General features: G+C 35.9%; 1 protein-coding gene across 4 annotated transcripts in view; it reads left to right on the top strand.

The window, feature by feature from the left end:
• The window catches only part of USP25 (ubiquitin specific peptidase 25), a 92,374-nt gene that overhangs the window by 64,569 nt on the left and 5,205 nt on the right, over window positions 1-22,600 (top strand). For 2 of the 4 annotated variants that reach the window (XM_040575982.1, XM_040576002.1), the window contains 11 exons: window positions 30-191; window positions 1,887-2,095; window positions 2,835-2,905; window positions 7,072-7,300; window positions 8,705-8,902; window positions 10,024-10,163; window positions 13,039-13,152; window positions 15,053-15,148; window positions 18,482-18,660; window positions 19,515-19,593; window positions 21,484-21,563. In XM_040575982.1, the coding sequence (XP_040431916.1) occupies window positions 30-191; window positions 1,887-2,095; window positions 2,835-2,905; window positions 7,072-7,300; window positions 8,705-8,902; window positions 10,024-10,163; window positions 13,039-13,152; window positions 15,053-15,148; window positions 18,482-18,660; window positions 19,515-19,593; window positions 21,484-21,563 (1,557 nt within the window). The remainder of the gene's footprint in view (window positions 1-29; window positions 192-1,886; window positions 2,096-2,834; window positions 2,906-7,071; window positions 7,301-8,704; window positions 8,903-10,023; window positions 10,164-13,038; window positions 13,153-15,052; window positions 15,149-18,481; window positions 18,661-19,514; window positions 19,594-21,483; window positions 21,564-22,600) is intronic. The other 2 variants (XM_040575988.1, XM_040575994.1) reach the window with 2 other exon arrangements.

The raw sequence follows: 22,600 nt of genomic DNA on the forward strand, positions 1-22,600 counted from the left end.
ATGGCATTAATACATTTTATGGTTAACAGATATTTAAGCTATGGTTCTGGTCCTAAACGATTCCCCTTGGTAGATGTCCTGCAGTATGCCTTGGAGTTTGCCTCCAGCAAACCAGTGTGCACATCTCCAGTGGATGACCTGGGTGCTAGTGCCCCCTCCAGTGGGACGCTGCCTGCCCAGACCTCACCCAGGTAAGGGCTGCCTCCCAACTCTCCTTCTAGGGTGCGACACAGGTGATCTGTTCAGTGTAAACCCAACAGCTGAAAGAGAAGGGAAGAAATCTCTTTCATTCATTGGATTGATACAACTAGGCATCTCCTAAGGCTTATAGTGTACGATTTCTGCTCTCTCCCTAGAAATATTTTTCATCATGACAGACTTAAAAATAAATAAAGACAAAAAGTTAATAATCTGGGGTTGTCTAATGTGCTTATAAGAACTTCTTTAGGTGGAGAACTACCATTTTCAAATGAAACACAAGAACTATAGTGCTTGATGGTCCTGAACATCAAAACTTGTGTAGTTTTTTAAACAGCAGGTCGTTGTCCTTTGCTTACTTGAAAGGATATCTACATTTCCAAATAAACACAGTATCTGATGACGTTACTAGTTCCCAGGTGGCTTATATTGTTTTAAGAATCTGAATTTGGGCAGCGTGTATGTGCTGCAGAATTTTCAGGTTTCTGGTGTAGACTTTTTTAATTTTTGCTCTTTTTTCTACTTTGCTCCTCTTACATTTCTGATTGAGATTGTCAAGAACTTAACAGCCTGACTTTAAATTCACAGTAGCCAAAGCATTAGGGAGATAAATGTCTAAGAAAGTTCTTTTTCTTCATTACTGAAGTTAGTAACTGTTAGTAATGGTTAATAAAATAGAGTGCAAATTAGGATAGGTCTTGACTAGGTGAATACTAACAATTTATAACAGAACTTTTTATATTGCATTCAGGAAGCTGGGCTCTGGTTCAGTCAAGATATTTATATTTTGTACTTTGGTGAAGTGAAGTAAATAAGTCTAAGAAGCTTTTAAAAGATTTCAAATGCATTACTGATAGAATGCCTATATACATCTACTGATGACTGATAAGAAAAGAAATGCTTTTAAGTTGTCATTGATTGCATGACGTACAATATCAGAAGTTCTATACTTTGTTCAGATTCCTATATAGAAAGTTTGTTCTGTAAAAATTCAAGCATTACAACTTTTGTCAACCTGTAGAAGTGTGAACACATTTTGAGGAGTGACACTAAGCTCTTAATGTTCTGACAATGTTCTGAACTACAGAAGACTTCAGGTTCCTCAGGCTGTATCGTGGTGCCATACCCAAAGTAAATAAACAGTGGCTTGCTAGGAAGGTCTGCAGATTCATGTTACGCCTTGGATTACATGTATGCCATCTTGTTGATAAGAGGAGAAAAACATGTAACAGATTTTCATTTTTAATATTCTGCTGCTCTTATAGAATTTTTGTAAGTTGGCCACTTTAGTGTTTGAATTACACGACTTGCTTGGAACAAGTTTAGTGCTAAATTCACAGTAAGCCATAAATATTAGAGTCTCTTTTATTGTTTTTATTGTGTGACATTATCTGAAGGTGTTGAATAGCATTTCAAGTAAAGTAAATTGTGACTTGACCGATCCAATTCCTTTATTTATGATAATAGTAACCAAAGTTGTTATTGTACTAATGTGGTATACCACAAAGTTTTCAGGAGTTATGTAGTAATTTTCATATTGATATTTTAGGTACTTCTCTTGGATTGCTCTGTAGGAAATTACCATTAATTTTTTTGTATTCAGATTAAAAGCTTGTTTTTATAGTGCAGCGTTTAGTATGTGTATGTGATGATTCAATTTTGGTATTTCATGTTTCGAATGAATGCAGCACAATAGATCAGCAGGGGCCTTCCTCTTCAGATGTTCCAAGCACATCTCCTGTACAAAGATCAGTAATACATAAACCATTCACACAATCACGAATTCCTCCTGACCTGCCAATGCATCCAGCACCAAGGCACATCACTGAGGAAGAGCTTTCCGTCCTAGAAGGCTGTCTACATCGCTGGAGGACTGAAGTAGAAAACGACACTAGAGGTATTGGCACAAACTGGAGAGTGTAGCCACATTTGGAAAGGATTTCTGGACATGGGAAGCGGGGGGGGGGGGGGGGGGGGGGGGAAGTAGCCTTAATGTGCATGTGTGTGTTGAATTGTTTTTCGTACTTCTGAACTTATCTCTAGCATATAGGAATGTAAGTCAGTTATACATCTTAGTAGACTGGAGGTATATTGACTGAAGATGCAAACGGCATTGAGTTTAGTTTAGCACAGCTTTTTCAACAAAGGTTTCTGCATGCAAGGTATTGGGGGAGCGTAGAGCAAAATGGAAGTGGGATCGATGCTGAAGGACCATTTGCAAATGCATTTTAGCTGTCAGTGTGATATTGGGCTAGGCCTAGACTTGGTGATCTGCAGAGGTGTTTAGGGTAGAGTGGCCCCTTCAATGAGGGAGAATTCAGTGAATTTCTGAGCAAAGGCTTTTTGGAGTGGGTAGACCTTATAGTCCATTTTGATGCCCTGAGGAAAACCATGTAAGTAGTTGTTCCAGCATGGGTGGGATTGGTTGAGTTCTAGGAAATGAGCAACAGTGGATCACAAATCATTGTCTGCTTTCTCATCTGAAATTCAGCATTTGGCCTATAGGTAGGTAAACAGATGCATCATATGTGAAATGTACCCTTGTTTGAGCCTTTAACAAGAAAAAATAAAGATATATTTCTGCACATTTATACAGCATCATGGAAGAGATTTTTTCTTATTTTTTTTCCTTTTAGATTTACAAGAAAGTATAGCTAGAATACATCGAACAATTGAATTGATGTACTCTGACAAAACAATGGTCCAAGTAAGTACAGTTTCTGCATCAAATAATAGATGTTTTTTGTCACTTCTATTAAAATTCTTAGATGCTTGAAAAAGAGAGCAAGTATACAACTATTACATACAGTGGCTTGAGAAATTTCGTTGGAAAATCATTATAGGTTTTGCAAGTCTTTTAATTATGCACAGTCAGAGGAAAGACAATTACAATATTTTACGGGTGATGTGAGACAGATATAACATGCACCATGCTTAAGTTTAAGCAACTTCATGATGAAAAGCCAAAATAAGTTCCATCTCTGATCAGTTCTTTTGATTTGAATTCAGAACTAAAGTTTTAATCCAACTATAAAATTTTCTCACCCCCAATTTGACCTTATCACTTGGGAGTCTAATGCCTTTAAGGTGACAATACATTAGGCATAAGAAACTATTATTTTTATATACCTTATACTTGATGTTTATTTGCCATTGTATATTGCAGCCTCCATACTAAGACTTGCAAACTCAAGGCTTCAGGTTTTAATTAATAGCTAGTAATGCCAGTGTGACCCTCTTGGATTTGGATTTTTTTTCTTTGGTTTTGTGTGTGTGTGTGTGTGTGTGTGTTTTTTTTTTTTATGTCTATATTTAATATTCATCACAACCTTGACTTTTGGGCTGATGTGCATTTTGGGGAGATTCACATGCTCTGTAATCTAAACAGCAGTTTTAGAATGCTCTATTCTGGAGTTGTGGCTCCTGCAGTATTTCTGATGTTCACATACTCATGTTTGCTCACTGAGACAGGTTTTAAGGTTAAGGCTTACTTCCTCTGTTGCTAACAGAAAGTAAAAAGAGTTATTTTCCTTCCAAGTAAGATCTGTTCAGCTTAGTTTTCCTTGAGGTACTGTTTCATTTTGTACTTGGCTTGTGATAGTTCGTGGCAGCTGAACTCTGATGTTAAGAGTTCCAGGCAGACTGGCCTAGATGGCATTCTTTAAGCTTGCTGCTGGCAGGCTTTTTTTCATCAATGCTTGTTATAACAGGAAGGCTACAGGCTACATCATCTAGCACTAAAATGAAGTAATTATTGTTTTCACATTCACATAGCTAGCCTTTGTTGGCTCATGTGTTTATAGGAGGAAATACATCTGGATATATTCCTCCTATAGCTGACTAAGATAATAGTCAGCAATCGTTACACTGGAAAAAGGAGATTACTTAGTAAAACACTTTTTCCTAGTACAGATTTGTACAATATAGATTAGATTTTTGTTTTGTTTTGAAAGAGGAGAAAACAGAAATGGAGAAGATAAAGACAGTATATAGTGTTGTAGAGGGAATTACTGTGCCATGCCTTAAAGTAGTGACGTCTGTTGTTAAGTTATTCTTAGGGAATGTTTTTTGACAAGGGAGAAAGGATATCTGTAGTTTCCTTAGAATCAAAGGAGGACACAAGGAGAAGATAAAGAACTTCTTAAATAGTTCATACAAACACTAGGAAGTATTCTGCAAATATAAATACTCTCCTTAAAAAGTCTAATTTTATGTGCCCAGATCTTATTGACTCACAAAAGAAAAGCTTTTAGTTCCTGCAATTGTATCATTTAGAGGAAATGATCAATACTGTGAATCTGTTCCCGGGGAATGGGGCAATACTAAGCTATCCAGTTGCTCAGATGCAGAGGTAGGCAGGAGAAAGGATACAGCTGTATACACCTGCCTCTCTCCTGTTGTGCCAAAGTACCCATAAAGACAAAAACAGCTGAGCTGCAGAAGGGCAGCTTTCACTTTGTCTGTTATTTCAGACAGGTTCAGAAGCTAAATGATCCCTTCTTATGACAGATATTCCTGAAATTTGTATTTTTCTTCATCCTCCTGAATGAAGAGATTCCATCAAATGCTTATTTATTTCCCCTCTTCTTTTCCTCCTTCCATGAACTTCCATATTAGGTTACTGTGCATTTCATGAAGAAGGAACATTGACTTCCGTTTAAGTCTGTAATGTGGAAACCAGAAGGGGAAAAAAATATGTGTAAGGTAGCTTGTGATGCTGAAGAGGATTGCTGCAGTGACTATTCAGTGCAGTTGTTTAGACTGATAGCTTACACTGATAGCCCTTACACTGTTCTTGATGTTCATACCTATAACGTGCAAGTTCACTGTTGACCGGATGGGGTAAAGTTATATAATCAGTGAAGACATCATAAGTGTGATTTGAAGATGTTGGTTGTCTAAAAATTTGTTGTTTGCAATCGTCCTGGTGTACTTAAAATACTAAGCTGGCCAGTGGTGCACATGTGAATGAAATGCTTTATGTCACAGTGAAGTACTCTTTGTCATGTTGCCGTTGGAAGGATGCCATTCTGATTCTCATAACTTTTTCTACCAGGTTGTTATTTTGGTTTAGGGGATGTTCTTTTTGTTTCATGTTGTTGCTCTGATGAATCTGTTCTGTAACTGCATATGAAGAGGGTGGTGAAGTTCCATTTCTGTTTCATGAGTAGTAAATATAAGCTATGGAGCTTACTGCAGACTATTTACTTTGTCTGTTGCCCTGGACCTTTAATTGCTGTTGATATAATGGATTATCATAAGAAATGTCTGTCGGCACTGAATTTGCCTGTGTCTCAGCCACAGACTCTGGGGGGGACATTCCTGGAAACTGCGTGGGTGACTCTGACAGCCAGCCCTCCAGAGCTGGAGGAAAGGATAGGGACTTCCAAGCTGACCCAGTTATCATGGCTTTCAGTAAAAGGATTTGAATTCACCTGGGATTGTACTATTGTACTGTTCTATTTTTCAGTGAGAAAATTTTGTTGTTGAAATCTGAAGAGACTTCATTTACCTTTTTTAATCAGGATCTGCATATATATATATATATATATATATGTATATGTATATATGTATATAAAATATATGCATATGCATGGACTTGCCATCATTTTAAGAAGGCTTTCATGCTGGTTTGATAAGATGTTAAAAACCCCCAGCATATTCAGATTTAAGGATTTGCTAGGATTTCTTCTGTATACACTTCTTGTGTTTGAAGATTTATAGTGCAGTTTGGTATCTGGGATAAGAGTCTGTTTGATTCCAGCTGCTGTGCCGTCACCCAGCTTTACAGTTCAACGGAGGTTGCAAAATCTTCAGTACTTGCATATCATCTGAAAGATCAGGTTAAGAATAACTTGAAAGAGTTTGTCAAGTCATAGTTGCACATATATTTATGGATACTGATTACTGTGGTGTTTAAATCACATTTAAAACAAATATTCACTACAACTTGTTAAGTAGACATTTCATCTACAGTACGGACTGTTATAGCAGTAAAAGATGGTTTTAGGTTTTACATCCTAGCTAAGCTGCTATCAGTCAGGCATATGAGGGAAAATCAGTTTTCTGTTGCATGTCCTGTTTCAGCAGGTTAAAATGGGTCAATCACTAAGATGCTTTTAAAATATAAGTAAGGAGGCACTCACTCTGCTTCGCTCTTTTTCTTCAAATTTAAAACTACTTAAGTAGGAGCTAAGTATTCCATTCCTCTTACTTGCCAGTGAACACATGTAACTTGTGATACTTTTTACACGGTCCTGGAAATTATTTTCCTTTTCTTCCAGCCTTCTCTTAGCAATGTTTTTACTGATACATTTAACATACTGGAAAAACAGTTGTAGTTTTCATACATTGATTAACACTAGAAGAACTTTACCTTTTGGAAAATGAGGTATTCGGATATGAGATATTCCTTTAAATAAAGTCATTTAAATACTGTACTTTTTATTTGCTATTGTTAGCTTGAATTTACATATGTCTTACCAAACTTCAGTACTAAGTTACCAGGTCAGGACTGGAGCACATCACAGATGCTCAAGGCTGACATATTGAGGGGTTTTTGGAGATACAAGGAAAGTAAGAATATTAAGGAATTAAGAAAAGAGGCTACTTGGCAGTAAAGATAGCAAAGTAGACATTTATGCTGCAGACTCGCTAATGCTTTCTAAGATCTCTTGTGACTAGTTATAGTAGCTTCAGTAGTTCAAAGTCATTTTGCTTAGTGATTTGCTAGTTTTACCTTTTTGGTTTGCCTCTCTGTCATATTTTGATTCTGTTGATTTTTGTTACTTTTAACGTAGCAATTATGGCGGGTAGACAGAACTAAATGCTGACGAGAAGAGTTTGACTTTTTTACTTTTTTTTTTTATTTAGGTTCCTTATAGATTACATGCTGTGCTAGTTCATGAAGGTCAAGCTAACGCAGGACACTACTGGGCATATATTTATGACCACCATCAGAACAGATGGATGAAGTACAATGACATTTCTGTGACAAAGTCAACTTGGGAAGAGTTGGAACGGGACTCTTTTGGTGGTTACAGGAATGCCAGTGCATACTGTTTAATGTATATCAATGATAAGGAACAGTACTTGATACAAGGTAATGTTATGGTTATGTTTTCAGCATGATATAGAATAGCTGAGTACATTGACAAAGAAAGATTTTTTCAGATGGATTTCCAGATTTTTGAAATGGTTTTAAGAATTATTAAAAACTCTATTTATATTCATAACTGTCAGTCAAATTGTTTTCACACATGAAATGATTTCTTTTCAAATTTCAGATTAATAAAGATAATGCCAGTGTTTTGGCATTATTAAGAGAGCAAAAGTAACTAAGCTGGCTAATTTGTAAACATTTTAGCCGTCTCATCACATGTTCAGTGTTTTGGAGGTGTTATCTCACTGAAGAATAGAGCAGAAATATGAAAATGCAAAAGTGACTCTTGACCTTAAAATCCTCACATAGCTTTTCTTCATAAGCTTCAGAACTCGAATGAACTTTATTGGAAAGATGAAAACGTGAAGCTTTGTGCAATATATTAAAATATGAATAACTTAGCCTTCCCAACCACACATTAAACCAAAGAAATATATGGATTTATTTATTTATTTATTTATTTTTCAGATTGTGTAGTAATATAACTACACAGAAAGGCTCAAAAGGACATGTGTGGTGAGAGTGGGAAGGCCCTTAGCAAGTTTTATAGACTCTGTTAACAGTGGCTAGGGGACTGACTGAAAATGGCCAGATTCAGTAACAAACAGTTGAAAACTTCCATGTTCCTTTCTATTCACAGGGGCAAAAAGCTAGAGTGGGCATTTGTTCTGTTTTTAGATGGGAACTGATACTAACCTTGACATTTCTAGACTGTCAGATTAATAGTGGACTTGCAGCCATAGGGTTTATGAGCCCTCTAGCGTGGCTCTTCCTCTAAATTGGAGGCCTGCTTTCTGGGGGGACAGTTACCACTGATTGATCCCCCAGGACTTGGTATGCTATTGCAGAGACTGTTCTCAAAGCAAAAAGGAAGGTCACTTCATGTAGATGGTATTCTTATCAGTTGACTTTGTGCCTCCATATAGGCCCACTTTCCTTCCCCTTTTCTTCTGAGGGGTTGCATTGTTTCCAGTTCCACATGGCACTAATAAAACTGTGTTGTTTTTTTTTTGTGTGTGTGTGCAACTTTGCTTTGAATGATCAGAATCATAGGGTGTTCATAGGCCCAAAGGCTCATCTTTCAAAGTAGCTATGACATGATGATGCCCAAGAATTTGTAATCAAAAGATTGAAAGAGCGATAGCAATATGTTCTAGTAGCAGAGGAGTGCCAAATAGATGATGAGTGCCAAATAGATGATGAGAAAAGTTAAGACAGTAAGACAGTTTGGGAGATTTGGTGTTGTATTGCATGTGTTCAGTAATTCACTTAAGGCAATTGAACATATATATCTATTTCTCAAAATTTTTCTTTTTCTGAAATATAAATTTTATATTACCACAGAGGAGTTTAATAAAGAAACGGGACAGATACTTCTAGGAATGGACACACTACCTTCTGATCTAAGGGATTATGTCAAGGAAGACAATAAACGTTTTGAAAAAGAACTAGAAGAATGGGATGCAGAACTTGCTCAGAAGGCACAGCAGGAAAAGTTGCTATCTCAGATTCCCAGGGCACCAGCACCCTCACCTGCACCAGGTTAGCTTCTTCTATCTGTTTGTAAAAGAAGTAGAAACAAAACTCATTGGTTTGGGAATATTTTTTTGCCTCTTAAGAAAGGAAGAATTGTTAATTTGTGTAATCTTAAATTATAATTATTTACTTGGCCAAGGTAACTGCACTTGAAGTTTAATCTGAGTTTTTTGCATTTTATACTTCTGCCTTTTTCTTCCCAGTTTTGTGCTTAGCTTTTACAAAATTCATTTTTTTTTGTTTTTGTTTTGTTTTGTTTTGGTTCGTTGTTTCGGGTTTGGCAAACTGCCTATAAGTAATATGCCTGTTTTTACACAGGTAAACCTATTGTGTCTTAGGTCACATCCACTTTTTCCTCCATTGCAGAAGGTTGCACATATGTTATATGAAAGGTTACATGATGGATTTGTATAGTGAAGCTGCTGTCCAGATGTTTTCATTGTTGTATTTGAGTCATTCAGTTTGAGCATGTTTCTCTTACGTGAAATATAAGAACTTTATCTTCTATATGTTTTGACTTTGTAAATGCTTTGAGACTAGTTTTAGTTATTTTATTAGTAAGGGCATATACCAAATGTGTGTGTGTGTGTGTATGTGTGTGTATATATATATATATATATATATATATATATGTCTGCCAAAATTTGCTCTTGTTATGCTAATCAATTTTATTGCTCCCAAGTGTGGGGGAGGAGACTTTGATATTTCCCTTAAGTCAGAAGAATATGATGTATTGATTATTTTACAAAGTAAAAATATATCTGGAAGTCAAGTGTAGATTGTTCCATATATTGGATCTATATACTACTAAAAGTCTAAGCAGAATCTCTGCTCTCAGTTGTCCCTCATATGATTGATAAACACCCCTCACTCAATCCTTAATGGGTGTCTAGACAGGACAGGCCTATTGTTCCTAATGTAAAAATATGAGTCCATTTATGTGAAAGAGCTCATAATGTGCTGAGACACAGGCTGCCATAAAGTTGGATTTCTAAAGGATGTGACCTACCCTGCATCTTCTGTGTGGGTTACCTTACCTATGAGACAGTGATCCAAATAAAATTAATCAATTCAAAATTCATGCTTCTGTTAACATATGGAATTGTTATCTTATTTCTGTCACTAAGTTCAAGCAGGAGAACCAGAATATTTAGAGCAGCCATCAAGAACTGATCTTTCAAAGCACTTAAAAGAAGATTCTGTACAAGCGATCAATAAAGCTTTAGCTGAACAAGAAGATAGAGGTCCTGAAGCTATAATGGATACGGTGAGGATATTTTGAAGCTTGAAATACCTCTTTTTGTTTTATTTTGCAAGTGGAAAGGATGATAGCTGCTAAAAGGGGGGGAGAAAAGCTTTGAACAAATAATTTTTGTTCTTCAGGGAATGTCCAACACTAAAAGTCCATCCAGAAAGTATGTGCTATGTTAATGAGCATAATAGAAGAATAACAGTACGGTAGATGTACTCTGTGTGATTCAAGTACTTGTCAAGAGTACAGTATATCGTTCAAATGGCAATCACATGTTCATGCCCACCATCAAATAATCTTTTCAAACCATTAGATGGTTCCATTTATTCTGAGGTGTAAACACTGACATTCCATGTAAAAGACTTGAAAAATGCTACTTTAAATATCATAATTTTTATCGGAGAAATTTGAGAATATAATTGAGTTCTCTTGAAAGATCTATGGAAATTAAAATAGCTTTCAAAAACGAGTTTTTTCTAAACATTATGTTTATGGAGGGAAGCTCAAAAATGGTCAAGAAAATTTGTAGTATAATAAAACTCTTAGTTCAACCCTGTTCTGTAGTTTTAGTGCAAATTCAGAAGTTTACGAAAATTGTGATTAATCAGATGCATATGTTAAAATGTTTATAAGAATTAGTGTTGAGTGATACTGTTTTCATGTCGCAAATACTGAGAAGAATTGGAAATTAACTGCTTCATGAGCTATTAGTGAAACAAATATTTAACAGTTTTTTCTTTCATCAAATACCTTTTTTTGCTTCCCTGTGGGTATATAGATGATTGTATTTGACACAAAAACAAATTCCTTTAAAGCAATGTATTAATCTGCCTTGGAACCATATCCCTAAGGATGAAACATGCAGAATGTACATGAAAGGACAGACTGCAGTAGCTGAGATCATCTCAGTCGTTTAAAAGCTTACTTTAGCATAACAAGAGTTTCAGTGACTAACATAATACCTTCTTAAAGTACCACAAGTAACCACTAGTGATATGAACAATTTAGGTATGTGCAAAATTTCAAGTATAATCCTAAATTCTGGTATGAATCCTCATAAAACAGAAGCAGTCTAGCCCCAAATAACTTTGGTGTCAACAGGAAGGTCTTTTCAAAGCCTTTGAAAATGATGTGACAAGGTGTTGACCCTTAGACCTGGAGTGTATTCCATCCCTCTCTCCTGTGGTGTCAGGAGAGCAGAGAAGCATACTTTCTCTGCTAAATCTAAATCAAAACCAACACGGAAGCTAACCACCTATGAAAAGGTGCCCTGCCACTAACAATTTAGGCTGCTGCAAATTTGACTTGAGTTCTCAGAGCACAGACCAGCTAAGGGGGAGCCTGCTTTAATATGAGTTACCTCCACTGGAGGGAGTAGCTATGATGATGTCCAAGTCATGACAAAGTGTCTTGCCCGATGCTAATCCTCTTTCTAGAGTCTGTGGGCATCCATCCCGGTGGGATGTGGAAGAATCTGATTCCATGGATCAAGTGTTTTTGTTTAGGCTAGGCATTTTGCACAGTCGTCGGCCTTAGGGCTTTACAGGGCAGTGACTGGGAAACGTCATGGTAGGCTTAGTGAGACAGAGACAGGTTTCCTTTTTCCAATTATTCCAATTTCCACTGCGTTGTACCGCATCAAGGGGGATGAAATATTTAAAAGTAAAAGTAAAATAAAACAAACAAAACCAACAACACAAATACAAACCACAATCCCACAAACTCTCTTACTTAGAAACAAATGTTCTTCTACTGTTCAAATCTAAAGCCAATTTCCGACTAATCTGAGGGTACTCTATCAGTGTGTAAAAGCTACCCTCTGTGTACCCAAATTTAACGTGGAGAGAACTGTGCTTCCTTCTCAGTGTATCAGCCCTCTTTAATTATTGTACTTCCATCTGCATTCTGACATGCAGCCACATCTCTTTCCTCCACTTTTTGTTTGTCCATTTTGGAAGAAGGAAAAACAACATCAGGACATAAAACAAACAGGACTGTAGGTTGCTCACCACATGATCATTTGTGTCCATTTTCTGACCTTTGTTCTTATTTATTTATTTCTCTGCACAGTCTTTCTTTGTATTTATACAATGCTGGTTGTAAATAGATACTATGTGTTTCTGGAATCTTTGTTTAAAAATAAAGCCATTGTAATAACTGCAGAACAGCAGCACAGCATTCTTTCTGTACTCTGTGATTGCTTAGATTAGAGAGAAGGTTGAAGTTCTGCAAGTGGTGTAAACCGGTGATTATAAAATGACAGACTGCAGTAGCTGAGATCATCTCAGTTGTTTAAAAGCTTACTTCAACATAACAAGAGTTTCAATGACTAACATAATCTTCCCTTGATTTTAAGTGTAATTATTAAAAAAAAAAAAAAGCCTGGTGAGTGTACTGCACCTTCAAATATTCTTTCATATACCTTAATTGCTAGAGGCCTTTTTGTATTTTTTTTTCAGTGCATCAGAAAATGTTAGCCTTTGGCTTGCTGCCATCCCTTAGTATGAATTCTTCAGATATCTCAGTTATATTCCACCCAAAATTACTAAAATGAAAAGAAACAGTGATTCACAGACTCAACGTTTAACAACTGCTTTAAATTTGTTATGGATGCTACAGAATTGTAGTACTGGCGTACTGGCCTATGAAGATGTAATTAGTGAATAAAGGAAAAATGAAACCTTTTTGTAAAATTATGCCCTAATTTTAAAATGTACTGCTTAAAGTAAAGTATGAGTAATTAGAGAATATAAGTGATATTTATCATTTTTTCAGAACTTCAGCAGCACGCTTGATTTTACTTAATCGGCTTGTTAGTTTGCGTCTCTCTGATTTTCTCTATTTTGTGATTCCCCTCCCCACACGTACTGATAATGATTTTCTTCTGCAGAGCTCTGGTAATGCCCCAGCTCCACCAGCTCCTAACCAGCGAGTTGTAGAGGTGGCGATCCCTGATGTAGGGACTTTTGTGATTGAGTCAGAGGAGGGGGGTTATGACGATGAGGTACATTTGATTGCAATTGTGTGCACCGCTCCTACTCGGTGCTTTCTTGTGCTGCCTGATGAGAATTTTTGGCATGTTTGCACATCGTGACACCTAACAGATTTCTGCATAACTAAATGCTTAGCAGTTTGTAACCGTAACAATGTCTTAATTTGTAATGAAGTATGAAAGGAAAGCACAAGCTACTCTAATTGGGCACGCTTTGCATGGTACTGTTTACACTGGAGGTATATTTGTCTTTTTAGCTGTGGAAGCTGAATGTTTGTGTTAGGTCAGGTAGCCTTTGAAATGCTGGTGATAGATTGTGGACTATTGCATTATTTAAAAAAAAAAAAGTTGGGATAGTGAATGATGTTCTTAATGTTTGTGCTTTCTTGTCAGTCCAATAAAGCTAACGTTCAAGTCCTATCTCTTATTTGCTCAGGTTAAGCTTTTTAGACTTCAAGGATTAAATTATCCGTGGAAATAACCTGAAACTGATATATATGGCTGTAGGAAGTGACTATTTCTGAAGCTGAAAAAAAAAAAGAAATTGCTTTTTCCCAATTCCGGCACAGGGTGGGGGAGTGTACCTGGTACCACTTGAGAAACAGATGCTAGACCCATGTTAACCCAGGAGACAATATTTTCTTCTGGCTGATTTTGGCAACAGAAATCAGCACTGCCAGGGCATCAAACTGTTCTGCCTTGACACTGCTTATTCCATCTTAGTTTTGGCTGGGGATAGAGTTGGTGTAGCCCCAATTCTCGGGTGTCTGGGCATGTGTTCTTGGTAGGCTGCAGGGAGCTTTTGCCTCCCTGCGCAAATGGGTATTTCTGGTCATTCTGTCCTGTATGAGCACTAGCGATGAGGAGTGTGGGATGGGGAATAAAACAATTTAAATGATATCATCTCACTGAGTTCGGTTTTCCACCAACGTGCAGTCTCCACCTTTAAAGATGGGAAGATTTAGCTTCATCTAATGACCTGCCTTTATTATTATTATTATTATTGGCATTGTTGCCCACATGCCACTGTTTTTTGTAGAGGATGCTAACTTTATTCCTCATTTGCCTGTTTCTTTTGTAAGCACATTTGCTTTTTTAAGGCTGTTTTTATGTGTCGGGAAACTCTTCTGGAGAGTTTAGGGCTCTTCATCTTCTGTTCTTAAAGGCCAGCTTTTGTTGCTGTGCCAGTGGGGGTGCTAGCTAGACCTTGGGCTGGGAGGGAGTGAGTGTTTTGCCTTGGTCACAGATAACAGAGGGGAAAGGCCTTTCTGGGTAACCTAAAAGTATCAAATTGTTTGTATGTAATTGATGTGATTAGCAGTGAGATGTGTGTGTTATGTTTGGTGTTGTGTTTGTTAAATGTTTTGGGTTTAATTTTAAGTATTTGTCTGCAAATGCTTCGGGGACCAATTGTATTTGCAGCATTTGGGTCCCTACTTTGATGTTGAAGTATGTATAAAATACAGGCAGTGTAGTTTATTATATTTTTAGTATAATATATATAAAGTGTGATTGGGTGATTTTTCTATTTGTAACAGTTTATTTTACCCTTTGGTGGCCATGAGTTCTCGAGGTAGCACTCCATCCGTACACAATTTCTGATGGATGCTAATGCTGAATGATGCATGTTCCTTTTCTGGGAAGTTTTGACCATGTAATTTTTAAATTGTATTTGACACAATTGTTCAGTTTTTGTTAAGCTTCCTTTAACTATATTTTGTTGTGGTAAACATATATACACGTGCCATGTTTGATTTGCAGAATACGCACAACAGATCTTGTATTGAAAGTGCCATTTCAATGTATGCATGCATTAAGTTGCTTTTTATCTTGCATGAGACTAAAAGCATATTGAATTTAATCATTAAAATATTAATCATTCCAAACTTTTACCTTAAATCCCTTATGGCAGGTCATGCTGACCCCGAACATGCAAGGTATTATCATGGCTATAGGTAAAGCCAGGAATGTTTATGACAGGTGTGGGCCAGAAGCAGGGTTCTTTAAGGTACAACTAACATTTTCAACTTTTTCTCCTCTGACTTGTTAGACATACCTTCTCACCCCACCTTTTGTGTATTAAGACTGTTCCAGCATTTATAAGTGCTCTTCTATGGCATCAGTCCTCCATTTAGATATTTCTAAATTATATACTTTTTTAGGAAGAAATATCTATAGCTGTTTCAATCTTGATTTAGCAGTATGCTGCCTTGATATTAGTAAACTATACACCTTCATGCATTTTACCTTTTCAATATTAGTAGCAAATAACCTGAAACCTGGATTTGTAATCAATAAGAATATGTATTTTTTCCCTGTTCATAAAAGCATGCCTTCACTAGGCGGTTTGGGACATCAGTGTTTTCATTAAGGGACTTCAGTGTTTAGTTATTTGTTTATTTCAAAAAAAACGTTCTTGTTTTGTCTTCCTTAAAAGATTTTTAGTAAATCCAATTCACTTTCTTTTAACTTCGTTGATGTCAATATTGTTTATTTATGCAGTGTTTTATTACTAGGAATTGGATGGGAGGCTCTTTGTGGTTGTTAGTCTTCAGTATGATACTAGATTTAAAAAATACATCAGTTTTCTTAAATGAACAAAGTTCTGAGCATTTCTAGCTCATAATCTTTTGAATTTTCAGAGTATTAGCAAGGGAATTTCTTTGACATGATGTAAAATCCTCTCAAATGAGATTTTTTATGGGTGGTGATGTGGGGGAGAGTTTCTTGCTTGCCTTTGAGTAGCATTCTGTTTCCTATTTAATTTTTATGGCTCAGTTACACTGAAAGAAAACATTAAAAATACAAAAATGAAGCAAAACAAAAAACTTTTTAGTCTCTTGGTAAGGGAATTGAAATCTCGTGTTCTTTTTTTTTGTTATTTATTTTTAAATGGATATTTTGACAAGTGTTATGACCAGACCATACTGCATTTGTTTCCATGGTTGTCTCTGGACTCGGTTGTCATGACTGCACTCAGGCAATGGAGAGACACCTGCCATAGCCTTTGTTTAATGACATACGTTTTACTTGCGATTCAGTGCTATGTTTTCAAATTTCTCACTTAATGAAAAGCTTCATTTTTTAATTACAAAAAAAAAAGTACTCATTTGATCAAATCAAACTTTTTACCAGAAAGGTTAATTACATTATTTTATTTTAATTTTTTTTAATGTGAAGAGTATTTTGGTGAGTTTAAAAACAAAATAGGAATTCTGATCAAAATTAAAATAAAAATAATAATTTCTTTGGAATTATCAAAGAAATGCTCAGTTGATTTTTTTTTTTTTATCTTTTTACTTTTGAATGCTTAAACATTTTTATGTCGACATGGGGGGGGGGGGGAGACAAGATTTGTCTTTGAGAAAATGTTATTAAAACTAAATTGTTGTAGGGTAGGAAAGTCTCCTTTCTCATTTTCTGCTGACTCCTGTTAGAAGCAACTTAGAACTGGTGGAACATGCTTTGCTTTTTGAGTAATACATTAGTATGGATGTTTGTGGATGAAGTGATTCTACTTAGTACCAGATTTCATATTTTGAAATGTATCAGGTGAAATCCCGTGTTACTGTAGAAGCTTCTGTGATATTTCTTATACTCTGTTTTTTCATGTGTTTGTTTTTTTATAAAATTAGTGTTTATAAAAGATTGTGGTTGTTTTCTATGATGTCCTTGTTTTGGTGTAATGCAGGTAGAACCTGTTTGATATGAGTTGTTATTGCCAAAGTTTGATTCCCTCTTTAGATCTCAGACTTCAGACATAACTAATACAAACCAACTAAGACGTCTATTGATCAATGACCTCTTGCTGTCGTCCTTCTCTAAACTTTATAGGCAGTTCCTTGTAGTATGTTTGCCTTAAGATCTTTATATATATAACATTCTCTGTGAGAAAAGTAAAGCTTATGATATTTCTTTCTACCACCCCTTTTTCCTATATCCAGTTTAAATAAATAGTGTTGATCTTCCTTTGCATATAGGATTTACGAATCTATAGCATAGCATTTTAAATTTTGCTTAATATGTATATGAAAATCTAAGTTTCGTGTTGCATTTTTCCCGTTTCTAAATAATTCTCTGAAGAATCAAATGCAAAATAGCAATTGCTTTTTGCTTCTAGCCTACCCCACTAAAGAGGGTTTAATTGCATAGTTATCCATGTTGGTTTGCTAATGGTAGAATGTCTTATCATATAAGGTAATAAAAACTCTATCTGTGGCTTTTGATACGTATTGGTTCTCCCAAACCTCCTTTTTAATGATAATGCATATGATTAGTATTTAAAAATGTTAATGCAGAACGTTTTCTTAAGTTCTAAGGTTCTCCACATATTATCTGTTTAGGCCTGTATGAATAGTATCCTACCCATGTGTTTAGTCTTGAATCACAAGGTTTCTTGGTAGAGGATAGCAGCCCAAATTTCCAAGAGTTAAGTATCAAGAAAATGCTTCTGCTGCTGCTAGGTATTTTAACTTAAAGCAATTTAGAATTTTAAACAGGGTATTTTTCTGGATGGTTTGGAGCTTTATTTTGGCTGTATATCGCATTGAAACTGCTTATGCGTTAACTCGTGTTGCAACTTGATACGTAGTGTTAGCCAGCAATTTGATCACCTCCATATTTTGAGACAGAAATTATGGAACACACTAAGATTTGTCACCTGTCTTTTTTCTTGTTACTCTTATTCATGCTCTATAGTTTCAGTGAGTAAAATCTAGTGAACATAACAGATGTGGTTCATTAAAATCTAATATGCTGGCAAACTAAACTCTTCTGATGACCTCTAAAGTTTATCTAAAATATTCAGTGAGGAGTCCGTCCTGCCCTATAGGAGGCTGATACTAATCATATCAAAGTGTTTTCTTTAGAGATCATACAGTCTGATTTTTGTTGTACATCATTTTCCATTCTGACGTAACGTTTTCAAAACCATACATGTTCATTGAACTTTATGTAGATTGTGTTTTATTTATGTATTTGCATTTCAGCCATGTATTAGGGGTAGTTTTTGACCTTAGGAGATTTTAGAAAATTTAATTCAGTAAAATGTCTGAAATATTATACTGCTTTTAGACTGTATATGCTTAAAGAAACTTCACTTCATCAGGAAGATGTAGAGCAAGATTGGGATTGTTTCTGAAATAAAGGTCTACCTGGATTTTTGTCAGCTTTAGCAGGGGAACAACCTTATATTTGTCTGTTTTTTTGTAATTTAGACTTGGTGGGTGGGATTGTTAAAAGTGATTTTGTAGCCAAGTGTCCATGGGAATTATTCTGTTAGTGTTGGTGAAGTTTGAGTTAAAAGCGACAAAGAATAATATCTATTTTTAAAATTATTTAGGCAATTAAATTGGAATATGCACGACTGCTAAAATTAGCCCAGGAGGATCCACCACCTGAATGTGATTATCGTTTGCGTCATGCAATTGTTTACTTCATCCAAAACCAGGCACCAAAGAAGATAATTGAGAGAACGTTACTGGAGCAGTTTGGAGATCACAATCTTAGCTTTGATGAAAGGTAATAAGAGCAGCATGTCCCACTTCCTGTGCTTGTGAGTGTTCTGTGATGTGTAAAGATGCTACTTTATATTCAGATAGGGTGTATAATAGAGGTAAGAACAGTGTGTGTGTGTTTGGCTTCATCGTCTAGTTAATAGCTTGAAAGTATAAAATGTATGGAAGAACAATTTTATATATTAAAAAAAAAATCTTTATAAAAATCTCTATTAAAAAGAATAAACAAGAAGTTAGGTTTTTATTATATGAAGTAAGGAAAAATGCTCAGTGTTGCTCATGATTGCGCACAGTTCTCTGTACCTTGTTTTGAAACACTGAAATGAAATCTGTGTTTCTTCAGTGGCCTAAAGGCCAGCAGTAGAGAGCAAAGTCTTAAAAAGGGACAACAGAATAGATGGGTAACTTATCTGAAAACAAGACCATGTCTCTTATGCTTGAAATTCCATATATTCACTTATTTAAAACATAAAAATTGAAATGTTGAGAATGTTAGTCTGATTTCTGCATATTGACAGTTGTAAAATCTCTGAATCCAATCCTCTAATTTTACTTTGGCAAAATAAACATAGCGGAGCTTCAAGCCACCTGAAATTTAAATTAGAAAGAAAAACTAAGTAATGTGGCAATTTAGCAAAATAAAAGAAGTAATTCTTTAAATAGCACAAGCATTCATCACATGTACTTCAAAAGTATGCCTTCCCCTGCTGATTATACAATGCATATTATAAAGCACATTTTCCATAATGTTTCTATACTGTTTTGCATAAGGCTATAGCCTATGAGGTTGCTGTCTTTGTATGGATAATATCCTTTGCAAATTTCCATCTTTCATGATTTCTTGTTGCTTTTCATAAGGTGCCGTAACATAATGAAAGTTGCTCAAGCTAAGCTTGAAATGATAAAACCAGATGAAGTAAACATGGAAGAATATGAGGTCAGTATTTCTTATGCTGTAAATGAAACTGTAACGTGAAATAACTATGAATAATCAGAATTAATCTTAACACATTTCTTTTTGTCTTACCCTGAGAAGTTGAAACTAGTTACTGAAACATCATTTATTTGCAGGAAAGCTTCTCTGACCAGTTGATATAAAGCTTTTTTTTCTTCCACATCTGTAATTCCAAGGTCAGATATGACTTGAGCCACAGATAAACGTCAAATTCGAGCCTGTCCTTACTCCTTAACACGTCTTGATGTCACTAGCAGTATTTCATAATTTAGCACCACGTGAGCCAACTGGCACTGTCTAGTCAGAAAGTGCTGGTAGTGAAGGAGTGAAAGTAGTCTTAAGGCCAGCCTTATGCATCTCCAGAAATGGGTCACAGGCATCAGGGTCACATTTGTGTTTTTCTTCCAGCTGTTTTTGCAACCATTCCCATTCTTTTATTAGCACCAGGTTCTTTCATTTGCCAAGACCATATGTAACCAGCTTATGCATTTAATTTTTCCTTCTGTGCTACCTACAAAAACTTTGAAAGAAGAAAGGAGCAAATCCCAGATACTAAAGAACCACGACTTATATTTGCCAAAGTACTTCATCTCATATATAAAGCTAATTCTGTAGCTGGTTTTACATCAGCTTCAACTCTGCATGATACTCTTCATTAAGGCCTCTGAACAGGGGTTATTTATATCCTAGGCAGCTTCCAGTGCACCACTTAAACCTCATTGTTATGCTTGAAAGTCCCAACAGCTTGTTCAGAAGGACCATCTATGGGAGTAATCTTCCCTTCAACAAACCAAGTGAAAAATATTTACTTGTCATTTCTGTTTACCAGGTTTAGGACCTACGGGAGATGCTACTACATTTAAATGCCCTCTCCACGGTGAGGGGAAGGGACTCTCATAGTAGGGTTTCTGTTGCGTTTTTTTTGGCTGTGCAAGGCTCAATTTCTTCCTATTTTCTGAACGGCCTTGCCACTTAAACCCAATACAGTTAGACAAGTAGAGTAACAATCCTGGACTTAGCTTTAAGTGAGGGGGTGAGGGAGATCATCTGTTCCCCTGCAGATATATGTCGCCTTTTTAGCTCTTGAGGCAGATATCTTTGGAGAAACTACAGACTTGTATCACAAGTTGCCCTGTATAGGGAGTTGTCATTTTGTGGAACCTTTCTCATGCTCTTTGTGTTGAATCTTTAAGTGGCTATGTATTATGGTATTTTGTCACTTATTTAGTCCTTAACGTGCAACTGAAAGTTGGCTGCTAAATGGACGCGAGAACACCTTTCTCCCTTAGAGCATTTTTTCTTGTAAAGCGTATCAGTAGTCACTTTGTATAAAATGGTGATGCAGTAAATAAATGTTGTGCTCCAATATAAACATCTCCATGGTCTGAAGTACTCAACAAGACACTTTGGATTTTTGTCACTTCCAAATTAATGTATTCAGGCTTTTTCTCTGTCTTTCTTACACTGAAATTTAAACTTAATTTTAGCGCATAAAAATGCTTTCTAACCCTTTCTGAGTAAATAACTAAGTATAATATAGAGAAGAAAAGTGGCTATTAGCCTCTTAGTTTTTGAGGGGGGGCGGGGAACAATTCCCATAATTCTGACTGTGATTCTCCAAAAATGCCTTGTGTTCTTTTCAATTCAAATGGCAATGCATTCTGTTTAAAGAAAAAAAAAATCTCATCTAGGAATATTTTAGGAATTTAAGAATCTTACTTTCATTGAGGGAGGGGGGATTCAGACTGACTTTTCCCACACGCAAGCTTACTGGGTTTCCTAATCACTTAATGTGAATGTTCAGCACTGAAGTGTGTAAAATTGTATTTCATGTTTGTGGATGAAATTCTATATACCCTTTCTTATATGCAGAGATGGCATCAAGACTATAGAAATTTCAGGGAAACAACCATGTTTCTCATGGTAGGATTGGAGTTTTTCCAAAAAAAGAGGTAAGTGGTAGTATAGAACTCAAATGTGGTAGAGTGATCTGAAGGCAAAATGTAACATTGATAAAGTAAAACAATTATTAAGAATTGTTTAATATATTCTTCATTTTATTTACAATTTACTCAGTTTCACTCAACCTTCTACTTTTAATCTCCATTTCTTTGCACCTTATCAAGCAATGGATTCTTTTCAGTGTCCCCACATGCACCTGTATTCCTCATTCTCTCCTACTCTGAGTGCTCTGGGTATCCCTCAAACATAAAAATCTTTATTCTCTGGCATCACATGTGCACATATATCTATCTGCTTTTATCAATAATCACTGCTAGCCAAGTCCCTATATTATCCTGTCTTTTTAATGGGATTCCCAGAGAAGCAAAATTTTGCCTCCTGCGTTTGTCGGAGCCAAAATTCCACTCATGATGGGCTTTAAAGATCAGGAAAAAAAAACACCACATATTTGAGGAAAGTTATCACACGTTATTATCATAGTTATGGCTGATTCTTCTTAGCTCTGTGTGTCAATGTTAATTCATTCCCTTCTCTTTTCCTACCAATCCAGAAACTATATCAAACTGGTGACATTAATGTATTTAATTCATTACAGCAAAAACTTATACTGTGATCAACTACATGTAACAAGGATGGAAATAACAGGATAAATGCCTCAAAGCATTCTACAGGAGAGAGTCTTTGAAAAAGCACTGTTCAAAACTACCTCTTCCTCCCATCCCCAGTCAAAGGGGGGGCGGGGGGGCTAGCAGAAAAATATTCAGTAGTATTCAGTAGCTGACATCTGTTGTATGAAAATTGAACTGTCACATGATAAAAATGTTTAATTGTGGAAAAAAATAATTGTTGGCAATCACTGATATTCATAATACAATATGTAGGGGAACCAAATTTAGTTTGTTGACTCTGTGTTGTGCAGGAAATTGCTTCATATTTCTCTTTCTTGTCTTGTACGCTCCCAATGAAAATAGGCCCAAACAAACAAACAAAAAAGATAATTCAATACTACTTATCTCTCTTGTAAGCT

The sequence above is a fragment of the Cygnus olor genome, chromosome 1 (genome assembly GCF_009769625.2).
Source record: "Cygnus olor isolate bCygOlo1 chromosome 1, bCygOlo1.pri.v2, whole genome shotgun sequence".
Classification (NCBI taxonomy): Eukaryota; Metazoa; Chordata; class Aves; order Anseriformes; family Anatidae; genus Cygnus; species Cygnus olor.